General features: G+C 39.8%; 1 protein-coding gene across 3 annotated transcripts in view; it reads left to right on the forward strand.

Moving 5' to 3' along the window:
* ATP8A2 (ATPase phospholipid transporting 8A2) overlaps window positions 1-15660 on the forward strand; it is a 680267-nt gene that overhangs the window by 327561 nt on the left and 337046 nt on the right. For all 3 annotated transcript variants that reach the window (XM_059684018.1, XM_059684019.1, XM_059684020.1), the window contains one exon: window positions 1000-1172. In XM_059684018.1, the coding sequence (XP_059540001.1) occupies window positions 1000-1172 (173 nt within the window). The remainder of the gene's footprint in view (window positions 1-999; window positions 1173-15660) is intronic.

Genomic DNA, 15660 nt, shown 5'->3' on the forward strand with positions numbered 1-15660 from the left:
GGTGGATAGGGAGGTTGTGGCCCCGCCCCCTGTCATACACAGAGCCGCAGGGCGATCAAGGGTTTTGGGCGCTGCCCCCTGTCACACTGATCCTGGTGCCAGGAGGCCTCTCAGCTCCGCTGATCCCGGTGCTGGGAGGCCTCGCGGTTCTGCTGATCCCGGTGCTGGGAGGCATTATTACCCTTTTACTATATAGGATAGAGGCCTCGTGCACGGGTGGGGGCCGGCTGGTTTGCCCTGAAGGGTGTCCTGGATCAGGGTGGGGGTCCCCACTGGGGTGCCTGGCCAGTCTGGGTGAGGGGCTGAGGGCTGTTTTCAGGCTGGCGGGTGACTGAAGCTCCCAACTGCTCTTTTTATTCTTTTTTTTTTTATTCTGGGCCAGCTTTAGCTATGGCTCCAGCTCTGAGGCCTCTGCTGCTGAAAGCAGGTATCTGGTTTGTTTGGGTTCTATAATCAAAACTCTGTATCAACTCCAGCTCTGAGATCCCAGCTGGCTAAAAGCAGGTTTCTGGGGTTTTGTTTAGCATCTATATTTGTAACAATGTTTCAAACTGCAAGCTCAGAGGCCGGCAAGGCAGGCGGGGAACGTTGGAGTCCTACATCACTGAAGCAAGCAAGCCTCATGTTCGCTTCAAGCTGCCTGGCTGCCGGCCGCCATCTTGGCTGGCAGTTAATTTGCATATCTTGCTGATTAGCCAATGGGAAAAGTAGCGGATGCACGCTAATTACCATGTTTCTCTTTCATTAGATAGGATACCAGATTCAACTTTATTTACATTATATATAATACATATATTTTACATTGGAATGGGTATGTTCTCTTTTCCAGGAACTTTTCAACTTTGTTTACATTATATATATTACATATATTTTACATTGGAATGGGTATGTTCTCTTTTCCAGGAACTTTTGATTTCTGTTTTGGGTTTGATATATTAACCACATAAAAATGTGACCTCTCCCCCCGCCTCCCCCAACCTGTCCCAACTATTGTTTCAGGCAACAAGGGCAGCCATTACTCAGCACTGCACGGACCTTGGAAATTCTTTGGGCAAGGAGAACGACATAGCCCTCATCATCGATGGCCACACCCTCAAGTACGCACTCTCCTTTGAAGTCAGGAGGAGTTTTCTAGATTTGGCGCTCTCTTGCAAAGCTGTCATATGCTGCAGGTAGGCCTGCGCCAGCTGCGGGAGGTTCATATTCTGACCTGTCCGTGTCTTGTATCTATAGAAAAGATATCAGTGCATGGGAATTCTAGCAGTACAGACTCATAAAAAAGGCAAAACCAAAATATGAATTTAACTGTTCATTTACAGATTTTGTGGAAGACAGTTAGTGGTTATTATTTTTGTTTTGTTTATAGTCTTCTGAGAAGATAAAAGAAGAGCCAGAGACTCTAGTCATAGTCACACTGAGGGGCAAACTGGAAAAATTTCTGCCTCAAGCTGGTGTGGGAACTTAGACAGGTCCTACTACCTACTTGGTTCGTTGGTTCTGGATGGCTGAGCTCAGCTTCCAAGACCCGTGGGATTTTGGTGCCTCTTTGCTGATTTCCAGTGGGCATTTCTTTTTGGTCAACAAGGAGCATTGATTGGGTCCTTGCTGTGCTAATTTTTGTGTTACAGTCCAGCGAGAAGGCTTTGTGGCTTTTCATGAAGTCTGAGAAGGTTTTTAGGGTGGGAATTGTTACATCCCACTGGCTACTGGTTATATGAGATACAGATCTGATAAAAATTTGAAAATCAGACAGAATTATAAAGAAAACTTTTTGACAGCTGAGTGCACCACCCAGAAGTTCAGTAAACAGCCTGAAAGGAGAGAGGAAGGTCCTGACTCCTGAGAGCTGTGTGTTTAGACAGTACCAGGTATGGGGTGTAATGCTCAGTGCATATCATCGGATTAGTAATCTCATTAGTGCCTGCTTATATGTTGTGGCTATACACTTATATACTTTTTAAAACATTATTTTCTATGATATTTTCTCAGAAGCCAGTTATCAGAATGCTTTTAACTTTCTCACTACATTAACCCTTTAAGAATGCCTTGTGTTGGGTTCCGACCAGGTCACCTTAGAGTAACCAGTTGTCATGACAAAATGGATCTTGCTATATCTGCCTTAGAAGGCCCTGGTGACATCATCTACCATGCCTCTTCTCTCTACCCATACTTCTCACCACACTGCCTGCTTGGGATGCCCAGTGAGTCAGAGGGCAAGCCCACTGCCTGGCTTCAGGACAGTGATTGCTCCCAGGTCTCCTCACTGCCCCCAACCCCACCCAGGTTCCTATATGTGACCAAAGAATCTGTTCTCATTTCCCCACAAATACACCTCTCACCCAGAACCCGGAATTGTCTGTCTTCACATAATGATAGTTCTCTATCATTTTACTCTGCCATCTTGAGCCCTTTCCTTAGTTGGAACATACTCCCCAAAGGCGAGGAGAACTGAAGTGGTTGGGGGGGCGGGGGTGGGGCTCTGGGCGGAAGGAATGCTGCTCTTGAGTGGTGGTTGCAGGATGTTCAAGGGCAAGGAACAAATTCAAATGTGTTTGAAACAATAAACAAGAATTCTGTGCTTTGAGTGAGAAAACTTGTGCAGCTCTGAGAGACGGGGTAGTGAGGATGACCAGAGCATCTGGAAATGAAATACCAGGCTCCTGGTTTTATGATGGCCTCCCTCCCTATTTTTAAACAACTTATTGAGATACTAGAGGCCCACTTGCTTCTGCTTGCCTCAGCTGGCTGCCCCGCCCATTGCTGCTCTTAGCTCACTGCCCCACCCTCCGCCACTCCTAGCCCTCCTCTGCTTGTAGCTCTCCACTGCTAGTAGCTCAGGCCCCACCCCACCTGCTGCAAGAGCCGCTGCTCATTTGGTCATGACAGTATGATGGCCATGGGCATTTTATATACCACACAACTCCCCCAAAGTATATAGTTCAGTAGCTTTAGTATATTCAGAGTTTTGTAACCATCACTACAACCAATTTTAGGATATTTTAATCCCCCCAGAAAGAAACCCTCATCCATTATCAGTCAATCTTCATACTCCTCCACCCTTCAAACTCCCCTCCCCCAACTACTAAACAACCACTAATCTGCTTTCTTATCTCCATAGATTTGCTTAATTGGGACTTTGTATAAATGCAGTCACATAAGATGTGGTCTGTTTTTTTTTTTTAATTGTAGTAAAATATATGAAACATAAAATCTGTCATTTTTTAATTAAATTTATGGGGTGATATTGTTTAATATCATCAAATAGGTGGTAGGTGTGGGTTCCTATGTTGTACTGTGTACCCACCACACAAAGTCAAATCATCTTCTGTCACCTTACCATAATGTTTTCAAGGTTCATTCAGGTTGTGGGACGTATCAGTACTTCATTTGTTTTTATGCTGAATAATATTCCATCGTATGTATATATCACATGTTATTTATCCATTTTGATTAGCATTTAGATTGTTTATACTTTTGACTGTTATAAATAATACTAGAGGCTCAGTGCATGAAATTCATGCACAGGTAGGGTCCCTAGGCCTGGCAGGTGATCAGGGCCAATTGGGGCCTTCTGGCTGCCTACCAGGGCCTTCCTTCCCCGGCTGCTGGCTGGGGCCTTCCTTCATTCCGCACTGACTCCTGGTGGTCAGCACATGTAATAGCCAGTGATCGAACTCCCGGTCTCCTGGTTGAACTTCCGAGGGGAGACTTTGCATATTAGCCTTTTATATATATAGATTGCTATGAAGATTCATGTATAGGTCTTTGTGTAGGCATATGTTTTCATTCCTCTTGGGTATATACCTAGGAAAGGAAGTTCTGAATCAGTTGTAACTCTCCGTTTAACATTTGAGGGAATGTTATATTGGTTCCCAAAGTGGCTACACCCTTTTATGTTCCCACCAGCTATTTGTGAGTGTTCCAATTTCTCTACATCCATGAAAACACTTATTATTATCCATCTTTTTAACTGGTTAGCCCAGTGGGTGTGAAATGGTAGCTCACTGTGGTTTTGACTTGCATTTCTCTGATCGTTAATGATGTTGAGCATCTTTTCATAGGCTTATTAGCCATTTGCATGTCTTCTTTGGAGAACTGTTTAATCAAGTCCTTTGCACATTTAAAAACATCACATTATTTTTTAATTTTGGAGTTGTAGGAGTTCCTTATATACTCTGGATACAAGTATCTAATTATATATATGATTTGTAAATACAGGGTGTCTCAAAAAATGTATACACACTTTAACAGCTGATAGCTCGATTTTGAATATGAAGTATATTTTAATAAGCATGGCCTTTATAATTATTCAAAGTGTGTTTATACATTTTTTTGGACATCCCATATTTTCTCCCATTCTGATGGTTGTGTTTTCACTTTATTAATTGTATTGTTTGTAGCAAAAAATATTTTAATTTTAAAATCCATTTTTTCTTTTATCTCTTGTGTTTTGGTGTCATATCTAACAAGCTCTCTTGTATGAGCAACTGCCTGGGCTTTCTTCCATGCCTCCATTCAGGCAGGTTAGATCAGGGACATGCAAATGGCAGGAAGAGTAGGAAGAGTGTTGGGGAGGTACTTTTTTTTATCATAATTTCCTCTTTATGACTATGCTGGGAAGTTGCTGTGTAGGTGGTACCTGGTTTCTGTGAAGGCCTCAGCACTGGAGGTTGTTCCTGCCCCATGTAGAGCGAGGACTCATGGAGAGAGTCACTCTCCCTGCCAACCGCCATGTTGGTCAGGGGCCTCTCTCTGACTTGTTGGTGAGCAGAAATAAGCAACAGCAGCAGAAACAACAAGAAACAACACAGAAAAGTCGGGTAAACTTTAAATCAAAGCAAATGTGCTTTAACCTCATGGTTTTTCAAAGGGAAATCAAAACAAGTCCGTTTGGACTCTCAGGGGAGAGCTGAGAATGCCTTCCAGGCTCAACATGTGCTTTTCTTGCCAGGTGCTTGATACTAAAGAAAAACATCTTTTCCCCCGTCTTACTTTGGCTGCTTTGAATGTTTTGTGTGTCCCATAAAGCTATACACTTAAAGCCTTCACAGGAAGGGGTTCAAACTGGAATTGGCACAGAAAGAGGAAATTTCAAATTAAATACTGTTACTGTCTACAAAATAGAAGCACTAATTGAGAGAAGGAATCCAGGAGAGCGCACTTCACTGCTCCAGGAGACATTTCTTGGCTGCTCTCACACTTAAGATTGAGAAAAATTAATACAAACTTTTTTTTTTTAAAGCACTTGTATGCTTCAGATGTGCTTGCTATTTCTTGAGAATTTAACTTAAGTTAAATTTAAAAGTCACTTCAAACATAAAGTTGACCTTAACTCTCACTTTTCATCTTTAAAATATAATAGTTGTTAAAGTTACTCTTTTCTCTAATCATAAAAGAAAATAATTTACTTCAAAAATAATTTTTCAGTGAAATCATGAAGCATTGTCTTCTGTCAATATTGATTCAGAGACTGGTGAATGTGTAACATGGATAAATACTTTTAACCTGAAACAGTATTTTAGGCAGCAAAAAGAGGAAAAATGTACGAATTTGTTAAATATTTTCCTGAGATTAGAGTGAAATAATTTTGCTAATTATACATTGTTATGCCCAAATATTTTCCATGCAGTTAGAATCCTGGAAAGATCATAGTGTGGTCAGCAGAATAGTTCCCAGTCAGTACTCTACTGCCATTGATTGCTCTATCTGGCTGGGACGTTGGCACATTGTTTGACAAGGTATAAACAGGTTAGTCCAATAAAATTTTTTACTGTGAGCTTGATATTTGCATTGTACATTCCTAGGTGTCATGGGAGAACAGAGATGAGACATGGTCTTTGGCTTTTAATAGCAAATAATGAAGAAGAGTATAGTATAGTATAGTATAGTATAGTATAGTATAGTATAGTATAGTATAGTATAGTATGGTATATAATAAAAGCCTAATATGCTAAGTGTCCAGTCATCCAGCTGGCATTTCAACCAATTAAAGCATAATATGCTAATGATATGCTAAGGCTGCTCAACTGCTCCCTATGACATGCACTGATCACCATAAGGGAGACTCTCTGCTCTGACTGGTAGGTGAGCTTGCTGCTGGGGTCCTGCTGATCAGGACAGAGTGAGATGGGCCGGACACACCCTGGAGCCCTCCCGCAGTCCTTCCCAACTGGCCAACCTCCTGCATCCCTCTCTGGCCCCGATTGTGCACCAGTGGGGTCCCTTGTCCGGGCCTGGCCCCTCTCACAATCCGGGACCCCTTGGGGGATGTCAGAGACCTGGTTTCAGCCCAATCCCACAGGCCAGGTCGAGGGACCCCACTGGTACACGAATTTGTGCACCGGGCCTCTAGTAGTATAATATCATACTTGCTTCTTTGCTTCTCATGTATGCCCCAAACTCCTTGAGTCAGGCCCTCAGTGAAGCTAGCAGACCCAAGTCTCCAATAACTTCCATCTTTCCATATGTAGCAGACTCCCAATTTCTTTCTTGATTCCTCCTCAGCATTTGGTATGATGGTTCCCCCTTGGATTCTCCTATATTCCTGTGGCACATCTCCTTAGTCATGTTGTTTTTCAAAAGGTTTTGCTTTTAACCCTGCAATATTCTCCCTTCCTATCTTCTCTCTAGTATATCTACTTATTTTTATGACTTCATCCATCTTCTACACTAGTGATTCTAAACACCAGATTCATATTGGATCATCTAGAGAACTTTATACAATTTTTCTCCACAAAAGGTTAAGCATAGAATTACTTTATGACCCAGTAATTCCACTCCTAGGTATACAACCAAGCATTACAAACAGGTAATCAAACAAATACTTGGATGTTTATAACAGTACTATTCACAGTATTCAAAAGGAAGAAACAACCCAACTGTCCATTAGTAGATGAATGGATAAATAAGATGTAGTATGTTTATACGATGGAATATTATTCAGCCATAAAAAATGAATGAAGCACTGCTACATGCTACAACATGAATGAACCTCAAAAAGATACCTAGCGCAAGAAACCACTCACAAAAAGACCAATATAGTTTGATTACATTCATATGAAATATTCAGAATAAGCAAATACATACAGGAAGAAAGCAGATTGGTAGTTGCCAGGGGAGAAGAGGAATAGGGAGCAACTGCTTAATGGTTATAGGATTTCCTTGTAAGAATGATGAAAATGTTTTGGAACTAGATAGAGGTGATGGTTGCACAACATGGTGATATACTAAGTGCCATTGAATTATTATGCTTTACAAGGGTTAATGGTATGTGAACTTTATCTTAAAAATGTAAACAAATGAATAAAAGAGTTTATCCATTTAGATGAAAAGGTTGTTGAATGAAATGGAATGTTAATGAAAGTTTTACTCATCTGAATGAAATCTTTGTTGAAAGAAAACAAACAGGAAAGATTCTGGTTCCCAAGCCCTGTCCTACAACAATTAATGCAGAACTCTAGGAATTTTAGAAACTCCCCTCTTCATTCTCATGATTAGTCGGGTTGAAAATGGATGACTTCCCCAGTCCAGCATGACCCTTTTCTTGAGCCTGCAGATCTATAGATCCATCCACGTCTGCCCCTTTCTCACACTGGCAGTCTTTGTGGACCTTAAATTCAAAATGTATAAATTGAGTTAGTCACAGTCCTCCTGTCTGTGCATCTCCTCACTTCTCTGGTCTTCCCCACTGGTCTTGAGTTTACTGTCTTGGTCAACAGACTGTGCCACTCTCTGAGTTACCAGAGCCTGTTGATAGTATAGTAGGCATGGTTTTAGGGACTTTTAGAAAGACAAGGTCATATAAGCAAGTTATATTGAGGTCAGGAATTGCAGTCCTTAATGTGTTGATCCTTGGTAAATATTGTCTTTGTTTTTATAAGTGAGGAAATAAAGGCCTCAAAAAAATTACATCATCTTGCCCAAGGCTCCAGCTAGGGATGGACGTGCTAGCATTTTATCCTGAATCTGAATATCAGGGCTCTTAAATCACATAGGTGACTACATCAACTAAGTCATAGTCACATGTCTATTACTGTTAATACTTGCAGCTTCTAACAAAAGCTTTTGATTTTAACCTTTTTTAACTGTAGAATTTGTATAAACCTCATTAGCATAGAGTCTTGCAGGATGTCATTCTCAAAGAGATAAGAATCATGTAGAACAGTGGTTCTCAACCTTGGCTGCACATTAGAATCACCTGGGAATCTTTTTAAAATCCTGCTTTCTGGGCCTCATCCTCGGGAAATTCTGTTTCTTTGTTACTAATCTTGTGGCCCCACCCCATAACAAAGAAACAGAATTTCTGGAGGATGAGGCCCAGAAATCAGGATTTAAAAAAGATTCCCACCTGATTCTAATGTGCAGCCAAGGTTGAGAACCACTGATGTAGAAAATGTGTAAATCACTTTCGATATATTCAAGAAGGAACTCTGTTCTCTCTTCCCTATTTCCTTTTCTTAAAACTATTGTCTTTCATATTTTCTTATTTTTACTTTTTCTTTGAAGCTTTTATTTATTTATTTTTCAAAACAGATACATTTTGTAGGCTCAGATTCAGTGGGAAAGGTGGGAAGGAATGTTGACCTGTTTAGAACTTCCAAAAATGTGTAAAGTTAGTGCATATTATCAGGAAAAGAGTCATGAAAGAATCATCAAGGTCCTCCCTCTGAGGAAGCTGGTGGATGGCCTCCCCACACCTCCCTGCAAACACAGGGAATGCTCACAGCCCCCAGTGTGGCCACATTGGCAGACATGATTTATGGCTTTATGTCCCTGGGCAGGAGATGGAGTGAAAGGAAAACACCACAGCAGGGATTTCCACTGGATGTGCAAATTAAGGGCTTCAGAAGACATCATTTATTTTTTTGGATGTTTTAAAACTTCTGTCCTTTGGGATAGATTCAAAGATAAATATGTGTAAACCTACAGTGGTGCCATAGAAATAAAGACAGTCAAGAGAAGAAGGCAGAGGGGGGCACAATGAATTATTCTAAAAACTTTTTGGGTTTATTTTGTAACTCGAAGAGTGATTTATATTTCTTGTAGAGAAGTTAGAAAATGCAGATAAGCAACAGGAAAGAAGACAGCATTCACAATCCCACTGGCTAGAGTTTATCGCTCACTGTTAACAATTGGTGTTTAAATCTAGATCTCTTTCAGTTCAAATATATATTGGAGGAGGGTTAGACTGTTAAAACATGTGAAGTGAAAAGGTTATAAACAGTTGATATGCCAAATAGTAACATAAAATGTGTTTTTTAAAAGCTTAATAGTGTTCTGTTATGTGAAAACATAGTTTAACATTCCTAGTTTTTGGATATTCAGGTTAACAAGTTTTGTTGTTTTATTATTATTATAAAGATCACTATGATTTTTATAGTTAAATATTTGCAAAGATACTTGACTAATTTCCATAAAGTAATAATGGATTCAACAGTAAGCAACATAGAAATTTGCAAAAAGGGTTATGCCCTTCACCTAAGAAGGTGGTTATTTGAGCCAATAGCTCACTTCCTGCTGGGACGAATGTATTCTCCTCTGGTTAGTAATCACAGCCTTATCAAGAAAGGGGAGTAGTTGAGAGATTAATTTGTAGCAGGATAGTTACATGAGCAGAATCTAAAAGGAAATCAACACAGATTGAACAAAATTGCCTAGCATTTAACACACTGGCTAACTAGTTCAATCTTATACCCATTTTGTGGACTCTGTTAAGCCTATGACTATATTCCCAAACCTGTATATCTGTCCTACCTTTACGCTACTTTGTATAGAAAAGAACTGGCTTAGCTTTTTAAGTTACTGAGGCATAATGAACAATAATAGGAAATCTCAGAGCATTATTCATTTTGTGTGTGGTATCTTGCAGCCTGTAATCACATACAAGAATTATATCAAAACAGAGTTCCGACACACTAATTAGAATTGTACCACAGATCATGTTTTAGTTGGCCTCCACATTGGTAGGGGTCCAATCATACATACACTTGCAAAAATAAAACTTTTCTTTAGTTTCTTTCATGATGTGATTTCTCAACATCGTACATGTTTAGTTATAAGTCAGCTTCCTCCTTTGACATTTTATTCCAGAGAGTATTATTAACTTGTCAAGGTGTAAGCCTATCCTTGGGTTGTTTGTACTATGGCTTAGCATGGGTTTGCTCATTTGTTGATTAAATGCAATTAATGTAGAATCCATTTTTAGATAGGTTTTTGTTTGTTTGTTTAGCTTTAAAATGAATATATTATTTGAAAGATTACAGCAATTGTATTTGGTCCTAACTGGGCTTCACTTACCCATATTTCTCTAGGATGAAAATTAGATTGATATAGATTTTGTAGCATATAAAAAAATAGCTTATGTTAACCATTGTAAAGGTTGGCATATTAGAGACTTGGGAATATTAAACCAAAGTAGGAGAAGGAATACAATAATACATTTGATTAAACTTTTTGAAATCAAAGCTAATTTTGTTGATGACTGATGTTTCGAGATGAAGGACTATTTTCATCTTAAATAACTACTGTCAAAAATAATTTATACCAATCACTCTACAACATCAACTTGTTATTAGTGTTTTCTGTTTCCCTTCCAGCTAAAAGTTATATATTATCATTGTTTATATGTAAAACTCCTTCAGGTGAGAAATAGAAAAATAAATTAACCTATCAACTTTGTCTTAAACTAGCAAAATAATTTTGTAGGGAGGTATAGTACATGTGATAAGATATAGGTGGATATTTTAGTATAAGACTGAGAATACAAGAAACTCTTATTTAAGAAAATCTGCGTTATATTTGGGGAACATAGTCAATAATATTGTAATAACTATGTTTGGTGTCAGATGGGTACTAGTTTTATTGGGGAGATCACATGGTAAGGTGTATAAATGTCTAATTACTATATTGTACACCTAGAACTAATACAATGTGGTATGTCAACTATAATAATAAATAAAATTTTAAAAGAAAATAAAAAATAAAAAAGGACATCTGCTGTGTAAGCAATCAAAATTAAAAGATAGCACTTATGGCATAATAACATGATGGGAAAATCTACTAGGGGGCATTTAATTGTAGGGTTTGTTCTATAATAATACTAGAGGCCCGGTGCATGAAAATTCATGCACTGGAGGGGGGGGTCCCTCAGCCCAGCCTGCCCCCTCTCACAGTCCAGGAGCCCTCAGGGGCGGGAGACAACCTGGTGATCAGGGGAAGGCGATGCCCCATCACACCTCTGCTACTGCCACTGCTGGCAGCACAAGCCTTGTCTGGCCCTGGTTATCTGAGCCTCGGCAGGCCCTGGGCAGCTGGGTAGCCACCATCCGAGGCTTGCCTGAGCCTCAGGCGAGCCCTGGGCGGCTGGGGGCTGAGGGGACTTGGGGACTCTGGAGGCAGGCATGTGGCAAGGCTGGGCCTGCCCCAAGGCCTTGCCACATGCCTGCCACCCTGGCGGGGCTGAGGGGACTGGGTGCTGCCATCTTGTGGCTGTGAGCACCGCCATCTTTGAGGGTGGGCAGTCAATTAGCATATTCCCTCCTTATTGGCTGTGGGCACCACCATCTTTGAGGGTGGGACAGTTAATTAGCATATTCCCTCATTATTGGCTGTGGGCACCACCCATCTTTGCGTGAGGGTCAATTAGCATATTCCCTCTTTATTAGATAGGATGCTGTGTAATTGGGAACGAGTCTCTTTGGAAATTTTTGGTTTTTGGTTATAAAACTGGTGTTATATCACTTTTTTTTTTTTTAGTAGAACTGTCCTCTGAACAGTTCTCAAAAGTGGTTTACGTGGTAGCAGTTCCCTTCTGTTGATGATCTCCATACCAACGTGTCTGTGCAGAAGCTCAGATACAGAATGGATACTGGAGGTACTGAGGCACTTTCCTCTTCTGGCAGTAGTCTAAGAATTATGATAGCAGGGTCTGTGTGATCTTCCATCCATTCACTCTTCTGCTTTCAACACTTTGGGACCCATATGAGATGCCAGAAGAGCTCATGGACATCTCATTTAAGGTTTTTTTCCTGTGTTTTTTCCTCTCCCCCTTTCGTATATGATTAATTCATTCATGTCATTTTTGACAATCCTGTTTACCAATGAAACAGGATGATGTTAGGTCAAATTGTGGTTCAAAATTCTGAAGTACAAGCTCATAATATTTGGCATCTTTCCTACTAATCAGAAAAACAAATCAGAAAGAAGAGAATCAAGAATAGAGCCTAATTAAACATGTGGAATATGTCATGAATACTTAGGTCCTTGTGTCTTGCCTTGTGATAGTATTTGTACTTAAGTGTTTTCATTTCATTTTCCTGTGAAGTATTTCAGAATGTGCTTCATTAATACAATAAAGTATAATGTTAACTTTGATTAAGCAAGAATTCCACTTCTTCATATATAAAAAAAAAAAGAATTCCACTTCTTCTGGCAACATTGACATCTTTCTGATTGAGGCTATGCAGAGTAGCTCTTATATTAATTGGTCCCAAAGAAAATTATGTTTTCCATTTTCCTGTCTATACATCTGATACTTTTCCTCATTTATCACCTCCTGAATTATCGATGCTTTCCATTTCCTGATTTTCATAGGCAATATTGCTTCTTTGACTCTGAAAATGATAACCACTACTCTGCCCTGGAAGCTTCACTGTCCCCTACTTTGAACAGGAAGCACCAGGGTCACAATTAGCAATTACATGGACTTAGCCTTCTCCCTTTTGTTTTGCCCCCTCCCCCAGCTTTATTGAGTAGTCAAAAACTGCACATAATTAATGTATACAATTTGGTGATTTTGGACATATGTGTATAATCATGTTACCATCAACACAATCAAGGTAATAAACATATCCATCTTTTCTAAAAGTTTCCTTGTGTCCCTTTGGTTTTTCTCTTCTTTTCTTTTTTTCTTTTTTCTTTTTGTATAGTAGGAACATTTAACATGAGATCTACCCTCTTCACAAATTTTTTAGTGTGCTATACCTCATTGCCAACTACAGACACTGTGCTGTACAGCATGTCTCTGGAACTTACACCTCTTATAACCATACATTCATACCCATTGAACAACAACTCCCTATTTACTCTTTCCCCATCCCTCTCTAACCACCATTCTGTTGTCTAATTCTGACTATTTTAGATGCCTTGTAAAGAGGAATCATGCATTGTTGGTCCATCTGTGACTGACTTATTTCACTTAGCATACTATCTTCCTTGTCCATCAATATTATCCACTGGTAGGAAGGCTTCTCTGCTGAAAGTCTCTCTGATTCAGTTTCTTACCTGCTTAACCTTAGAGAGGAGACAGATGAAAAGTGAGAAGTGTTCAAGTGTTTAGTTTCTCAAGAGTTCTTGATGTTATATTTAGTCCCACTTAGGGCTATAGGTAAATTGTCAACAGGAGAAATGTCAGATTGATGACACTAACTTAAGTTGCCAAATCTTGGAAACCTGGGCTTGGTTAGAGTTTTATGATTGGTGATGTCTAAGCTTTATTATGACTGTCAACTGCAGAGCTTTGCTGGGTCAGCAGAGACTGCAAGCTCCTGCTGAAAGATTTGGTTTCTGTTGTTTCTGGTTAATCAGCTAACTGAGCTCTGTCAGAGTTCCAGGGCTGAACTGTCTCCAGTGGCTTAGTTCCCTGCAGGCCAGCAGATGAGAAAGAGACAAACAGACAGACAGCCACTCTCTTCCCCACCATCCCATCAAAATCTTGACACCTGTGTTATCTGAGAAAAACAGAGCAAGCATTTTTCTCTTACTAAGCAATTATTCATAGTGGTGTCCTTTCCCCACTTGGATATATCAGTCATTAAAGACCAAAGTAAATATACCAGCTTGAAGATAATCCTTAAACAAATATACAAGTGCCAAGTTAAAACCGTCTGTCAATCATTTGTGCATTTTTTTATTACTTTTATTTGTTTTAATGGAAAGGTGTTGTTTGAAAATATTAGAGCCTGAGAAATTGGGACTCATATGGTATCACAGTATTTTGTCTATTTACAGACAATCGGACCTTAAGTTCTTATTTTCTCTTTATAAAATCATGATGAATATATATTGAAATATTTTCCTGAAACAGAAAATAACAACAGTAAGGGAGCATATGCTTATTTGTAGGTAACTTCACATATGAGTATAGATAGGTTTTTTCAAAACCTGATGCTTCACATCAAAATATGAATTTTGAATTACCTAATCTGGGAAAAATGTAAGGTTAATATAGAAGGCAGTGAAAGCTTCTGTAAAAAGGGAAAATATAAAGGTTGAATGATGTTAATTTACTTTAATGACACTTGGGATCTGAATTTATTTTCCTATATAGCCATCATTGTATATTAACCCATGTAAGTATAAATATAGCTACTTAAGAATAATAAATAATGATACATTAGGGCTGGTACCAACATTTCATGAAGTTTTAAAATATTTATAATCAGAAAGGTTAAATAAATAGGTAGGAGTTGGCTGTGGTTCTATTTGTGTTTCCTTTATTTGAAAATTGCTGTCAAGAGTTTTCAGTGTGGTTCCATTGTTCAGTGTCTGGTGGATCTGATTTCTTTGGATTAAGTGTCACATATATTTAGATAATGATGTGGATAAAAAGAGGACTTTTAAACATCTTCTAGCCCAGGGGTGGGCAAACTTTTTGACTCGAGGGCCACAATGGGTTCTTAAACTGGACCGGAGGGCTGGAACAAAAGCATGGATGGAGTGTTTGTGTGAACTAATATAAATTCAAAGTAAACATCATTACATAAAAGGGTACGGTCTTTTTTTTCCAATAGTTTTATTCACTTCAAACGGGCCGGGGGGGGGGGGGGGGGCGGGGAGGGGGCGTAGTTTGCCCACGGCTGTTCTAGCCCTACTTGAGATCTATTTTGTCTGATGTTACATATTTCTGTGAAATAAATTAGTGTCACTGTGACTGAGCAGGTAACTGATTCACTACCAGCCAGTTCGCAGGACTTCCCAGCTCTTCACTGCGGCCCAGGCGAGCAAGTGTCCACTGATTAAGGCTGACGAATACACAGAAATGGTCCAACTTCTGCCTGCCAGAGGGATCCGTGTGTGGGAAGGCCCAGCTATGACACCTGGTAACACAATTCACAACGAGGGGTGCTCTAAAAGTCAAGTCTAGGAAGATGAGGCGGCATAGTGAGCTCCAAGAAGCGACTGTCTGGTGACAAATACTAGTGATAAAGACATTAATACTCAGATTATCACTGTGTCTAGACCCCTGTAAGCACTTAACATCTCCTGCATCTGAGAATCCTTAAGCAGTCCTGGAGAGAGGAGACCTATTATCCTTATTTTATAGTGGAGAGAGCTGAGGCACAGAGGCCTGAAGACATTCCCGAGGGCCTGTAGCTTGACCTGGCAGAGGGGAGGTTTGAACCCTGCAGTCTAACTACAAGAGTCTGTGAAGAAAGATTTTAATGATCATGGTGAGGAGCTGAAGTGTTCTGAGCAGAATTGATTAAGAATTTGCATTGTTTAAAGGGAGGCAACAATCTGATTATGTCATATTAGAATATGCATGACTTGCAGGCTTCAATTTAGCTACAATGAGGACCTCTACCAGGGTGGTGGCAGCCTGAGCCTGACACACAGTAGGAATTCAAATCAGCTATTGGACAGAATTTCAGATCCTCTGTG

The sequence above is a fragment of the Myotis daubentonii genome, chromosome 2 (assembly GCF_963259705.1).
Source record: "Myotis daubentonii chromosome 2, mMyoDau2.1, whole genome shotgun sequence".
NCBI classification, from domain to species: domain Eukaryota; kingdom Metazoa; phylum Chordata; class Mammalia; order Chiroptera; family Vespertilionidae; genus Myotis; species Myotis daubentonii.